Below are 14,839 nucleotides of genomic sequence, written 5' to 3' on the forward strand. Positions count from 1 at the left end.
TCCAAAGGTAAAGAAAGCAGACTTTGATAAAATCTTGCCTCGTGCGTAGTCGAAGAGAAACTTAGCTTGCCACCATCTCTAATATATTATTTCTCAAAGAATTCATTAATTTTTTTTTTCACGTGATGCACACCGGTAACCACGTTTTTATTGAAATCTATTTACCTACTTTGAACCACAATAAATTAATAAATAAATCAATTGAAATTGCAAGGCACACACAATAAGAATGAACAGTTCACAGTTTCGTGTATTTAGGGACACCTTACCAGAACATCTGAAAATTGTGTCTCCTATAATAACGGAATGTTTTATGGCCTCATTTATGGTAAGCTATCATGGTGTGACATGTTCGGATTTTTGTCACCGAAAGGTCTTATCGCCCGAATTTTCGGGCTCTGTTGCCTTTCCGAGAATGTTTGCTGGCCTTATTTAGCACTTTTTAACTACATATTCGCCCCTCCGAAAACAGAAGAGATTTATAGTTTTTATGAAAGTTTGAGGTGACATTTCGCTTTAAAACTCTATTTTTTTTTTTTCACCCTCTAATCCGAATTTCTGAGGTAGGTAAGGCCTTCCAAACAACTATTCCATCAAAACAAAACCACTAGGTGCACCTGTTGTGTCAGTGAAGATCGAAACAAATTGATACCGACACTCTGACACTGAAATACTTCATACTCTGACACTGAAATACTTCATAGTCGCGCGACATAATTTACCACTCACGAAGATCTTACACCAACGACGAGGCAGTTTGCGTAAAGCTCTCTCTAACACAAAATTTACAATCGTACGGTAGATCTTCAATGTAACGACTGGTAAAATTCATGAAATTTAAAAGCAAAGTAGCATCTGTTCTAGCGATGAAAATAGTACACATGTATGCCTGTTTCCGGCACAATGTGTCTCCTCTCATTGGTCGTAATCCGCAAATCCGGCTTCCGACGGATGTCGGGCGCGCTTTCGGGAAACTGCGCGTGAAATCTTCGGTGAGCTTCGGTTTTGCTCCAGCTGTTCTGCAGTTCCAGTAGCGCGGTGCTCGGCCTGGTCTCTCCGAGGTTAGATGGTCGAAACCACTTTGGATACAAGTCGCTGTTGGTCGAACCTGTCTTCGATTGATCAGAGATCTGGCTAGGCATATTGTTCACAATGGGAGAGGTAGGCCGTTTGGATACTTCAGGAGCCGTTACAGGTCTAGCTTCGCTGAAGTGCTTTGCGTTCACATGATTGGTAATGGATGAATAGTACAGATGCGGATGGGCACGAGCAAACGCATGTACATCTGAATATTCCCCGCTCGGATTGATTAAGCTGTTTTGCAAGTATCCGTCGCTATATTTGGGACCGGTGGTCAAATCTAAGATCTCTTCTCTCACAAAGCAGTTCCCGTGCGTCTTTTTGATGGATTTATCTTTGGTGTCTTCTTCCTCGCCCTCGCTATCAGTGATCCACAATTCCGTACCGTGACCTACAATCACTCTCTTCTTTTTTTTCTTTTTCCTTCTTATCTCCGTGTGCCGGCCCTCCAGTGGGCGCGGAGAGTGGAATTCATTCTTGAAATGTTCCTTCTATAAAAGAAAAACCATAAGGGGATTAGTTTCTAAAGAAACAGTAGGCTGCGTCGGTGGAGAGTAGAAACGAATGTTTGGTTTATCAACAGAGTTGATAACTAAAGGTAAATTGGCCACTGTGAAGGGATTCGAGTGTTGACGTTTCGAGCGTTAGCCCTTTGTCGGAGCGAGTCGGAGCGGATTCCCTCCGACGAAGGGCTTACGCCCTCGAAACGTCAGCACTCGAATCTCTTTACGGCGGCCAATTTACCTTTAGGTATCAACTCTGTTGATAAACCAAACAAAGGAAAAAGCAGCCTGTCAGAATCGAGTGAGCGTGAGATCAAAAAGAGCTTTGTCGAAGGAAAGAAAGGATGTCCTCGAGTTATGGAGGACATGAATAGCGCCACACAAATGCAACTTCATAAGGGTGCCTAATTGAAACAGGATTCAATTAATGCTTATTCAAGAATGCATGATCATCCGATCTCCTTTCTCCTCCTGAGTAAAACCTGAAGTTATGAAAGTGTACGGCTGTGCATAAAATCCACTCACATTACGCCAAATTTTTCAAGTTAATTGGCTCTTTCCTTGGACGCTTTTTGTACCTTCAATGTGAACGTTACGGGGATTTTAGACTTGTAGATGGTAACTCGGAACGGACTGACAAAAAGATTTGAGTCACTTACCATTGAATCGCCCTCCCCTTTGCAGATTTCATCGAAGTTGTCCAGTTTGAGGATCTTCTGGGGGCCGTTCCCTGTAAACTGCTGTTGGTAGTGCGTCTGCCAGAAGTCTCGATGAACATTATACAAGGCATTAGCTGTCCGGGGGGACACCGCCATCAGCCCACTTCTGTCCGGGGTGTTGGGTAGAACAGAGGTGGGAGGGGTGGGGTAGTAATTTTGTCTCTGCAACCCCGGGCCTTTGACCAACTTGTTTTTAAAGGAGAGGAAAGAAGAATAAATAAATGAACTCATCATCACCACAAAGCTTGCTTGTGCTAAAAAAGCAAAATGCGCGCTGTCATTTTAGAATGAAATGGATTACTACATCAAAATTGCCAAGGAGCGGGTCTGAGGTAGTGGGGAAATCAACTGAAATAGATCACATACATCATCATCATTGGTATATATATTTTTTTATGTCGTTGAAAATGAATAACTCCAGGCGAGGTGTGTTCAATTTACTACTGTAATAGAGAGATGCGAGAAAAAATATTTTAAAGTATAATTTGAGTCAGCTAGAAGCTCGATTATTTTTCTGTGCTTCTGTAATAGAAAGGGAACTCCTGGTCGAGGCTGGATCACAATCCACCTACGGAAAAAAGTGGCCGTTGTACATTTTACCACAATACCTTGCGAAGCTAACACGGCCAATAGGCACATAGAAAACCATATATTTTTTTTTGCGAAATTCGTCCCTGTACTAACAACATTGTGCATGCTAGGTTTAAAGTTTTTAGAACTTTTATGAGCGTTTTTAGGGTTTCCGTACGCTAAGAATTATGGATAAAATGTACCACTCGCCATCTTTTTCGGTATGATTGATTATGTACTGTCGGAAGAGGGGGTGGGGAGAGTAGTCTCAGGTGTCTTAGCCGAGACAGGAAGCTGCAAATGAAGCCAAGTTGCTAGACCCCCAAAAAGTCCATTTAGGCTAAACTGAACCCCCAAAAAACCTAATGGCGGGGAACGTAACTCTGGAACAATCCATTCTTCTTTACACAAAACATTAAGAACAGCCCCTGCCATAATCGTATGCAAGGACCACTTGCACAAACAGCAGCAAAGTGTAGCCGGATCGTTCTGTAGATCAGGATCAGTAATATAGAATAAAACGTAAAACCAAATGCATGGCTGATCGGATAGCTAAAAAGGGTAATTTTGGGGTTTTACAAAATCTTCCCACCTATCAAAGTTCACTAGAAAATTTTAAACCCAAAAAAAGAATCCTCAATCGATCGGTTATTTCAAATCCAGAAAGGGTCTTCGCAACTTCCCGTCACTAATATTCCTCACTACCTCCCCCTGCATGTATTTACATCATGTATGTATATGATAAAAGGTCGCGTCGAAGCTTTCTTTATGAAGTGAGACAGAGAATAGCGAATAAAGAACGCAGAGCAGCTTATTTTCATCAATCGCTGCAGGCTCATCTACCAATCAGTTTATTTACCTGCAGAAGGTTGTGTTCCGGCCAAACCAAAGGTTTCTTCTCCGACTCTTTCTGCACTGTGATCACCTCCCTCCGATCAAAATGTCCCTTGGTTTTCTCAAGCACAGTGGGATCTGGTGCCGAGGCCGGAGCCGTGGGGGGTAGGGTGGGGTGTATCAAAACGGCTTGTTTCCCTTTCCTATGGTCATCGGGAGACTCCAGTGACGGGAACACGTGAAACTTTGGCATGTGGGAGGAATAGGGATGCTCCGCTGGGAATCCCAGGGGTATCTGGATTTTCCTAGGGGCGGAGAAATTATAGACATAGTAAAGATCACTATTTTTTATGGCTCGTATTATTACGGTCTACGGTAGAGGAAAGACCACAGATTAGCCCCGGTCATCTGTGACCAGTAGTAAGCGTCTATCGCTTTTCTATTCTATCTGAATGGGACCCAAGTCCTATTTTTGATTGATATTTCCAAATATAGCTGTATATAGGGAATCCCTCAGGAGCGTAACATGAACAGTACACCGGCGAGGCTTACACCCTGTTATTTTGGATAAGGAATCCAATGCGCCGAACCAACATTAATCTTCAGTGGTCGGCAGCAGGCCACCACGTTCTCCACATAATTTTGCAGACGAGGACAGTTTGAAACCTTTGGATATTCAAAACTGCTATCATTGTCCCTCCCCTTCTTCAGGAGCAACTGTTTTCACCACTTAAGCATTTTCTAAGCTAAAAAACCGAATCTGAAGAAAAACAGTGAGAAAACATCTTCTACTAATATCTTCTACTGATAAAAGGAGCACGAATTCTAGTATAAATATCGCAGATTGATCGCGAGCACTGCTTGTTTTCTGCCTGTTACTCAGAGGTTTCGAGCACAATGGGCTTGAAGAGGAAATCAAGTTGTAATAAGCAGGCTTACCCCATCTCTGACTTCTCTGGACTTGGAACGCTGTAAAATACAAAAACAATTACAACACACTTGTGGTGATGTACAAAGGTTTGAACGTAAAATTAATTATTCTGTTGAATAAAACAATTTGAAACTGGAAAAGGTGGTTATTGAACATTTGGTAGATGTAATGATAAAGAAAATTTTTTTTTTTTTCTTACGGTACAGTTTCTTATAAATCGTAACGCTTCAACCGCGATTGTCGGTTGTTGCGACCTAAGACCACTGTCGATCTGGCAAAACGAAATAGTTGAGAGTCTACAACGGGAAAACAGGAATCAGCCTAGGATAGAATTCAATCTTGAGAAAGACAGTATACGAATCGCCCGTCCCCAATCATCTGCCGTCAGTTCCGAGCATAGCCATGAGACCGGCTTTGTAACGAGGTTAACAGTTTGTCGATTGAGATTCTCAATGGTAAATCCATGGAGTCAAGGAAGCTATCCTCAGAAGCCGGCTTAACCCTAATAACATCAACAGCGGAATAGAAATTTGCGTACAGCAGCAAACCGCAGAATAAATCAGGGATTCTCGCCTAAAAATCGTAGGATCTAAATCTTGAGACAAAATAGCGACGGCACAGTATGAGTATGAGCAAAATTAAATACTTTAAAAAATGATTAGTATTGATACAATTAACAACAAAAAGAACCAACTGACGAGATTAGAGGAGTAGTGCTGTGTTTGAAATTTGTTCAATGTTACCGTCTTATCAGCCAATCAAATGCAAACACCAACGTACGTGACTTTTCCCGCGCTTTTCATCTGCCACTCGCTGATGTATTCAGGCTTTTCCCCGCCGTTTTGACCGGCCAGTGTAATTTCTTTGTTTTTCGCAAGAAAATATATAGTAGCGTGGGCGAGGTGATATTGTGCACGACCGAGAACGTTCCGTTTTTTAATTTTCTTGCAGCTGGCAAGTACGAGAAGTTTTTTTCCACTGAATAAATTGTATTGTTAGTTGCTGCAGTTTGACTTACACATAAGAAACGTTAAAGCTATGGCTAAGACCACTTTAATTCTCCACAAAACGTTTATAATAGACAAGTCCAACTCTGCAAATATGACTTTTTAATAAACATTTTGTCGATGGCTCTTAATTAAAGAGTTTTTTCCCTATGGTAATTAAAAGCTGACCGCTAGTTCGATAACAGCTTAAAATGCAAATATTTTTTCTAAGAATAGACTCAAACATTTGCCAGTATAAAGTACAAAAATTGCGGTAAACCACTTCGTACAACATTTTGTCGCAGTCGAGTTCTTTTGGGTTCTAAAGAGACGTACGCGACCCGCTGACTTCTCGTACAAGTAAAGTTAGGAGAACCAACATGAAACTTAAACGCTCTTAAAAACTATTGGAATAAAAATACAACTGTGAAAATTTGCATTTGTGTTTAGGTTGAATACATCTTAAAAGCCTTACGATTACAGACCATTGTTTTTTGTCATGAATGTCAATGGCGTAACTCCGCCAGGAATAAATTGCAGGCAAATTTTGGTCGGGAAAAACAGTTCTCGCCAAGAACACTGTCCGTCCGTTACACCCCATAAGTGTGACAAGATGTTGCGTACAAGAAGGTGTGACGACTGAATTTAGACAGGCAAGTTTATTTTGAACAAAGAGGCAGACGGGAATTTCGAGTTCCACGCATGATTTGGAAATCGCATTGCAAAGCATATAACTGCAACACTAAAATAGAAAATAAATCCTGGCAACTGACCAATGCACAAAAATCACTTAACTTTTCGTGACATTGGCGATGCTTCGTTAGTTCTCCTCGAAGACAAAGGGTCATATGAAAGCTCTCGTGGACGTTACCATGGTTACGCACTTAAAAAGACCAACCAGAAGACACCGTAGGGATCGAATCTACGTGTCGCTAGTATTCAGGGAGTGTCTTGCAGAGTTGAGGCGCGACGTGCACTGTGTTTGGCACGCAGGTAAAGTCACCCAACATGGCGGCTAACTCGGAAGAATCGAGCCACGACTTATACGCGGTGCAACTGTACGATAAAGAATACCTAAGGCCGAGAACGACCGAGCTGCATGGCCTTCATCTGCCGGACAAGCAAACGTTTTCCATAAACGTCGATCCGGACATGTTGGATGATAATAAAGAGTACTCGGTGGCGAAACGCCTGGAGCACCTCGAGAAACGCCTGCATGGAGGCAAAAGCAGGGAAAAGCGAGGGACGTTCCGCAAGGAAAATCTACTGCTCGTCGACATGGAGAGAACGACGGCGCTTAGCGATTTGATCACCGGAGAAATGCCCGTGTTTGCTCTCAAAACGTACAAAGAAAAAGGTGAAAAACGCTACATGGAGTTCACGCTAAGCAAGAGTGCCTCAGATGACTTGAGACAGAGGGACAAACAGAGACGATTAGAGGCCGCTATGAAAGTTGCTTTCGCTAACTATCTGCACTGGAGTCGTGTATACGAAGAGGTTGAGGGCAAAACGGAGAGATCTGCACTCGAGCAAGCGCGCCAAGAAAACCTGGAGGAGTACCTTCGAAATCCGCTTGAATGCAAGGGGGTTGTGTATTGCTACCTCGTCATAGACGAGTCACAAACGGAAGACAAAAAGTACCAGTTCTACATCGGCAAGGCCGACGGCGAATTTACGAAACAGATCAAGGAACACAACACCTCAGCTAACAAGCCTCTGTTGGAGCTGATGCTGCAAGACAAGGCGCTCTGGCCGAGTGAAGATCAACACTTGAAGAGGAAATTTAAAGAATCACTGCCGAAATCACCGAAGAAAGGCGACCAGCAGGATGACGACCACGTACCCAAGTTAGACTACGAACCGAAGGTTGTGGTTCTCACCCTGGACTTTGGTTATTCAGACAGCTTTGCCAAGGATTTCAAGAGCTCAATCGACGGAGAGGATACGGCAGAAAAGTTGGCTCAGAGCTACGCTCAATACTTCGCGGCCAAGAGTCCAATTGGCCTTAATGGATGAAATAACATGTGTTAGCAGTTGTAGTGAGTCAAATTAAATAATTCAAGAGCATCTTTTATCACTGCTTAAGAACAATTTGGATTTGTCTGTTGCAATGAACAGCTTCTGTCTCCTCATATCGTGCAGCGTAAGTGTAATGAATTAATGGATTGAACTACATCAACGATTTTGGGGTTATTGTTTTCGAAATGCGATGTGTTTGTAATATTTACGCGATAACCCTATACTCTGGTATTCAAAATGGCGTTATCTAGTTCATTCCATTCAATTTTTGCAGAAATCAGTGAGCGTGGAAGTTTCGGGAAACAGATATCTTTGTAGGCGTTTTCAATAATAAAGCAGACTTTCAATCAAAGTAAAATGGCCCGCGTATATTATTGATCTGCGTCGATTCAGTTCTGAGTGCAATATCTTTCACAAGTGGCTAACAATTCCGCATTACTGATAACCGAGAGTTTCTGTGTGTTTGAATATCGCTTGTTAAGTTCATTTAGTCTCCGATTTGGACGTGTGAAAAATTGTTTTCCTGATATTTTCGTCTATTTTCGGTTGTGTCAATGCGTGACATTACAAAATCATCTGTCATCACTTTAGTAGTGGGTGTTAAACATAGAGTGCGGAAACGTTATCTCACTAACATATGGAAAGCGACTTGAAACTAAAGTACACTCATACTGTTCCTTTCTTCTGCGTGTTATTGTAACTATCGCTTTCTATGTGAGCAAATCGAAAATGGGCTCCGTGAGTACATGATAAAACAAAACAGGGGAAATTTAAAACTGAGACACAGGCACCGCTGTTAGCCTTGTGTAGGATAAACAAGTTTACGGAGTATAATGCTTTGCATTGATTTCAGTAAATGCTAATAAGGCTGCCGGCTAAAAGTTTGCACCAATATTTGTAACTTTCCGAGGGAAAAAACCAGCGCGATTCTGCAAATTAGATTATTTTAAATGGTAACATTAACATGAGATTTAGAGTAAATCTCTTTAACACCTCGTTTCCTTCGTTATTAAAGTTTCCGCCGAGGTGACTCGGCCAGAGATGTAACACATATGCAAATTCGTTGTTATTCGGAAACCGCTTGCGTGTAAACACAGCATCCAACCATTGTTTTGTTGCTTTAGAAAATTCAGTCTTTATTACCTGAGGAACCAAATATATATCGTGCAGAATTCTTTATAGAAACCAGGATGATGAATATATTTTTGACTTTCTCTTGCTCTTTGTGAGAACGAATGTTACTGGTTTGTAACGACAACAGAAGATTTTGCGCAAAAACAAACAAATGGAAAAGTTGTCTAAATAAACGATATAAAACAAAACAATTTTGTCCGCGAGTTTCGTTTCCTTGGCTGGTAAAATAACTAAATGGTGAAGTGATTTTAATTTTAGGTTTATTCCAAGTAAAAAATTCAACAACATCTTATGTGGTTTGACCACATTTAAAACCACAAAAAGGTAAAACCGCAGCACTTACAGTTCATCGTTTCTTCGCAGGTTGCTTTTCTTCAAAAGAGTGAGATCGTAGTACTGCTCGATCGGGATACCACTGAAATGCAACAAAACAGCACTGTTAACTGAGACACACAGTTGATAAATCGGTATCCGACGGATAGAATATCCAAAAAATTCGGGGAAAATTTATTTCCTTAGAATACTGAGGCACACCTCTTTTTGAGGCTTGTAATGGTAAACTCAATTAAAAAAGCAGACAATCGGTTCCATGTCCTCGTGTGAGGTATAGGGCGGGATTTCATTGAGCTTATCTCGTGGATGTTGTTATCGGCTCTCGATTTAAAGGCCGCCAGTACAGAGTTCACTGGTCAAGAATGAAATCAACGTCTGAAATAGATTGATTGAATAGTAGTGAAAAAACAAACAAACGAAGACTAGACTTGTGGTTTAATAACCACGGACAAGGATAAAACACAGTGGAAACAGTTCATAAAGAGACGTAACCCGGCTACGGTTCAGTTTAACTTATTCAAGAGCGTTTGCTATAATGATTAATGGGAAATCAGTGGCACTAAATCGAAGCCATTTTTGTTTACGTGCATTCGTAACCGAAAAGAGGAAAAAATACGAGATGAAAGGCAATTAATTGCGAGGTATAAGTGCCATTATGTACAAATATATGTTTGGAAATCACAACGTGTGAGCGTTTTAGTTTCGATTAAGGAGAAGTCCTTTTCGTCCATCCATCCTTGCATAGAATTAGAAAATAGCAATTGAAGACCTCGGGCAAAAAAACAAACTACAACCTTTTTACCCTCAAAAAAATATTTCTGCCAAAAAAAGTACTTGTTTTAATCATATACATGAGTGACTTCCGTAGTAGTAGTATAGCGCTGAACATTTCTGATCCTAAGCTAAGTAAATAACAGCTGTGGTGAATCCTTCCTTGTAATTAACTTTTCTTACCGAGGGAATGGCATAACCCCTCCCCCATAGTGTCTATGCCCCTTTTGTACCCTGGTGGGGGGCTCTTGCTTTGGTCGATACTCCTGTGGTAGCTGTACAGGGCCAAATCCTCCATAGCTTAAACTGCGACCCCACGGCACCTTGGGGGGACGGGTGGTCCGTGATAGATAGCGATCAAAACTGCACGGAGAGGAAAAGTACAAACAAATAAAATGAGAAATATCCGGAACCTTGAGAGGGAGAAGGGTAAATTTATCGTCTCCAGGAAAGCTGGTGAATTTTTTCCACTGGTTTATTTTTCTTAAACCTACAACCTCCACAAAGAATTTTTTAAATATATTTGGCACTGGATGTACTATAACGCGCTAAATCGTGTTTTAAGTATGCACCATTTTTTAGCTCTAATTCTAGCACCTCTTTAACTTGCCAGAAACATTGAATTGATAGAACAAGACAGCTTCAATTATGCTTCATTTTATTATAAATTCTAATGAGAATCTTCCTCGCCATCAACCCCCAAAAATACACTTGCGGCCAAATGGAATAACTTGCAGAAGGCAGCATGCCAGCCAGAATAAGGGACGATAAAGGTTGCGTGACACATGTATGACAATTCATCTTGGAATGTTGCGTGACACATGCAAAGCATAAATCAGCATTAAAAGGCCTGGTAAAAATACTTCAAAAAACGATATACTTCCAAGCTATGCTATGGCTTAACATTAAACAATCCATCGCAAAGTAGAGGTTTTGGAATCATCTCACTTTGTGGATTTCCACTTAAATTCCCATTTATTATTTACATGCATTTATTATTTCATCCGTCTGAAAATGAGTACTGGAAAACAAGTCTAAATGTAACAAAAAAAATTCCTTAAGTTTCAAAGAAATTTTTGATATCAACATCTCGATAGGATAAATTTTTCAATCAAAAATAAAACATACGCAAAACCTGGCAGGCCTTGCAAGCACTCCGGACGAACAAGAATCTATCTGCAAACCGCGTATTTGTCACCACGGAAAAGAACCACCTGTACATAATTATTCAACTAATTTTAGTCGGTCGCTCGTTTACGGTAACAATAAACAAGTTCTCAAGCGCTTTAATGGAATAAACTAAGTCCAAAGATTTTTTTTCGCAGTTGCCAAGACTGCCTGGACTTTGTCATCTCAATTGAATGACATTTCATTGTATCGCCCATACGCTACAAGTATAATTCAAATATAAACTTTACGCTTAAATTTAGACGTTTTTTTTACGAACCCATTTCCACAGAAGCATAATTTTAGGGCAACTTTAAGTCGTACACGGTTCACGAGATTCCCAAAAGGACAAAAAACCCTCCGACAGGCTCTGAGATCGAATTACCAAAAGTTGCTGAAAGCGTTGCTATCAATGATGAACGCGGTTGCTCAATATATATTGGCTTTCAGGCTTCCGTAGTAGATATACTATGCAATAAAAAATATAAGTAGAAACTATAAAACTAATAATCCACAGTAATGTAGAAGCAATTACAAAATGGGTCTTTTTGGCGTACTTTGACAGCCAAGACGAACCACTTAGCAACCTGTTAGCAACGGTCGCGCATGGACTGTCTCAATTAAAAGCCACACCAGGCGCCTCGCAGAACCTGAAATCTATATGCCGCATTTCACAGCAAACACAAAGCAAAACGAAACGATCCCGTTTGACTTATCTGGAAATATGAATAGAATACCATACTATTACTTACTGGTCTTGAGATAGAGTAATTCGATCATGATACTGAGGGCTATGTAGAAAATGCGACTCGAAATTCCTTGACAAGTAATTCACTCCTTGGTGCTCCTTGTAAAGTGCTTGTTGCAACGCCGTCGTCATTTTTTCGCCAAAGTTTTCCTTTGTGATCGACGGAATTCCTGTTAAATTACATGGCGAATTTTTGGAATAGTTTGAGAGAAGTTTGTGAGTTTTCGAGATTTTACCGCGTACATCCGGTGGCAGAACCAGCGCTATTCATAAACATACATTTGCCAAGGCGACCCAAGCTCACATGATTGGTTTACTAAACAATAGGATCTGTAACTATTGTTTGGAACACATATACATTGCTTTCTATTGACACGAGACAATGGGAAAATAATTCACATCAGGAATAATTAAACGCAGAGAATAGCTTAAACAGCTGGGGAAACCAGAGAGACGAAATGAACCTTTTCTTTCCCTGTCAGTCATTTCAAATCAAGCAACACAGACCATGGTGAAAAAAAATATAGTTCTATGGATTTTCATCTTCCTACACAAATATGCGAAACGGCGTTGCTGACTTCTTGAGTTTTTTTAGTTTATTTTTATTTTTTTTACACGAAGCAAACTTTAAAGTTTGTTATGGGACAGCCGGCTGTTATTCACCAGACATGGTTTGAGCATCTTAAAGGCAACTTTCAGCTCCCCGTCTGGTTAAACGTCCTCAACGTTTATAAGTTAAATGCCCAGAAATCTAATTTCCTATGAAATGCTCTTCAAGGTGTCAAAGCTGTAATGTTATGGTACGCCCAAGTATACAGTACCCATAAGGCAAAACAAATGGACATGAGCTTCTCACAAAGAACTTTCAACTTTACGTATTAAGTTCAATGCCCATAAATACATTTTTTAACTTTACGTATTAAGTTCAATGCCCATAAATCCATTTTTCATGGTATCCGAATTCTGTAATGTGCAGGGTTTGTAAAATTGAAGGCTTTTTGCAGCTATTTTGTGATTGATAATTACCAGGATAACAAAGAGTACGCAAATTACCGCGTACCGACACTATTGACACTGCTTACGGAATGAAAGAGGAATATTCTACTGGGAACAACAAAACAGCCGGCATTTTATTTTGTTTATCCGTCATTGGCGCATAAAATAATTGAACAAATAGTTGTCATTGTTTGTGCCACTCGATCAGAAGAAGGCAAAGGGATTACTGACGTCACGCGCCACACATGACTGCACAGGAAGGTAACCTTGGCGAATTTTGTTTAGCATTCGAGGACAGATAACTCTGGAATTTCGACACGATTTTAGTCAAAATATTTGGCATCGATGTTTCACACATGATTAAGAATGTCTGATATGGCCATGTGATTAAGCTGTGTGCGCTGAGGAGCTGACAAATGGCAGTCGCTGTGAGCCATCTTTCGAAGTTACAACACGAACTGTACCGTGAAAAGCATGGCTATGATAAGCTATCCCGAACTTTTCAGTCTGCACTGGTTCACGATCCTTCGCATTTTAGCCGCGTAACAACTTATCCTGATCGGTAAGTGAAGAGAAAATTGGTTAACTTGAACGTAGTCTAGCAGCAGGAATTTAACAATGACAATAATGGCGTCTACTGAATAATTAAAAAACACTTCAAACAAAGAGAACGCCACAAGCTTAACGAGAACAAATATTCATTTCGAATTTGAAAGAGCTTCATACTGAAATATAATTCTACTGAAACGCAGCCATTTTTTGGTTGTAACTTTTACCAACTAATGTAGATGACACTGGCCAATCACAGTTCCATCGTGGACAACAAATCACGCAACGGCGAGACTAGGGTCACGACAAAGGTTGGTCACGACAGTCAACTTGTTTATATTGCGGTAACGCACCAACAAGAAACCCGACCACGAGTGGGGGGGGGGGGGGGGTGTAAACAAGCGTGAATTGGCGTAGCAATTTCATGATTGCTTTGTCAAGCACAAATGCCCTTATCCTGCTAATCACAGAAACCACGCACATAGATATACGCAAAGTGTACAGAGTACTATGCAACGTGCGAGGAGGAGAAATAAGTTGTTTCAAACAGGATCTTCAACAGTTTGAATTCAATTACTGTATCGGAAAGAGATAGCAAGGTGAAAACTAAACGGCCGCTGAACTACAAGTTCAGGCTTCCTAGTCATCAAACAAGCATTGTTTTTGTGTCACTGCAAGTAATATATATTTCCATAAATGTGTCAGACAAACAAATACATTTTCTTCCATCCTTCCTACCATTTCTTTCACTCTTTCTTTTTCTTAATTTAAAATATTTGAGTTTGGTTTTTAAGGGTTTCACCTTTTTCTGTTATCTGTTTTGATGCAGAAATTCAACCTGATAACATTCTGGTAGTAACAGTCTGGGTTAACAGTCCTGAGAAAAGTAATTCCATCAATTTGTTTTGTGTTGCATGTATATTTACACGTGCACCTAATGGAAAGGGGGGGGGGGGGGACTCGTCCAAATTTTGGCTGGTATTTGTTGCTTAGTTCACCTACGCATGATCCATTGACAAACCAAAAAACCTCCTTCTTTATGCCTGTTTTCAGACCTAGCCTTGAAAATCCCCACTTTGTTTTCAGGACTGATGTTGGTTGATGTATCTGCAGTGGTACATTGCACTTTATCATGTCAAATGGTATTGTTTTTAAGTTACTTCTCTTCATCACTTGAAGGTGAAAAGAGATCATTATGTTCATATTCTCTCATGGTTCCCATTATTCCAGACCAAAAGGGCAAAATCTATGAACATATCTCTCATCAAATCAGTTCAAGAACCACATCATTTATTCTTTGGGGGCTGGGGTGGGTGGGGAGGGGGTATACACCTATGTGACTTACATTGGTGAGTTCCCCTGCTGGGTAAAACATTTGTTCACACACCTCTTTACCAATACTTTTTGCACTATGATATAATTAAGTCAGAGCCACTTGCTGCACATGCCTACTTTTGTTACTGCGCATACGTTCTATGCACCTTGAGACACTTGGGTTT

The 14,839-nt window shown here is 40.6% G+C and overlaps 3 protein-coding genes across 4 annotated transcripts in view; 2 read left to right on the plus strand and 1 right to left on the minus strand.

Annotated features, from left to right (window-relative positions):
• The window catches only part of LOC146459435 (sperm-associated microtubule inner protein 4-like), a 25,128-nt gene continuing 10,289 nt past the window's right edge, over positions 1-14,839 (minus strand). Inside the window, exons 1-7 of one of the 2 annotated variants that reach the window (XM_085089411.1) lie at positions 11,800-12,063; positions 10,064-10,243; positions 9,120-9,191; positions 4,646-4,675; positions 3,732-4,011; positions 2,243-2,488; positions 1-1,571 (exon numbers count right to left, since the gene is read on the minus strand). In XM_085089411.1, coding sequence (XP_084945537.1) covers positions 861-1,571; positions 2,243-2,488; positions 3,732-4,011; positions 4,646-4,675; positions 9,120-9,191; positions 10,064-10,243; positions 11,800-11,927 — 1,647 coding nt within the window. In that variant the 5' untranslated portion in view covers positions 11,928-12,063 and the 3' untranslated portion in view covers positions 1-860. Of the gene's footprint in view, positions 1,572-2,242; positions 2,489-3,731; positions 4,012-4,645; positions 4,676-9,119; positions 9,192-10,063; positions 10,244-11,799; positions 12,064-14,839 lie in introns of those variants that run through there. The other variant, XM_085089412.1, reaches the window with a different exon arrangement.
• On the plus strand, positions 6,558-8,967 carry LOC146459436 (uncharacterized). The gene has a single exon (XM_085089414.1). It carries the CDS (start codon positions 6,632-6,634, stop codon positions 7,637-7,639), a length of 1,008 nt encoding a protein of 335 aa, XP_084945540.1. The 5' UTR covers positions 6,558-6,631; the 3' UTR covers positions 7,640-8,967.
• The window catches only part of LOC146459437 (sperm-associated microtubule inner protein 4-like), a 22,699-nt gene continuing 20,873 nt past the window's right edge, over positions 13,014-14,839 (plus strand). The window contains exon 1 of the mRNA XM_085089415.1: positions 13,014-13,353. Coding sequence (XP_084945541.1) covers positions 13,208-13,353 — 146 coding nt within the window. The 5' untranslated portion in view covers positions 13,014-13,207. The remainder of the gene's footprint in view (positions 13,354-14,839) is intronic.

Source organism: Pavona decussata, unplaced genomic scaffold (genome assembly GCF_977016875.1).
Source record: "Pavona decussata unplaced genomic scaffold, jaPavDecu1.1 SCAFFOLD_219, whole genome shotgun sequence".
NCBI lineage: Eukaryota > Metazoa > Cnidaria > Anthozoa > Scleractinia > Agariciidae > Pavona > Pavona decussata.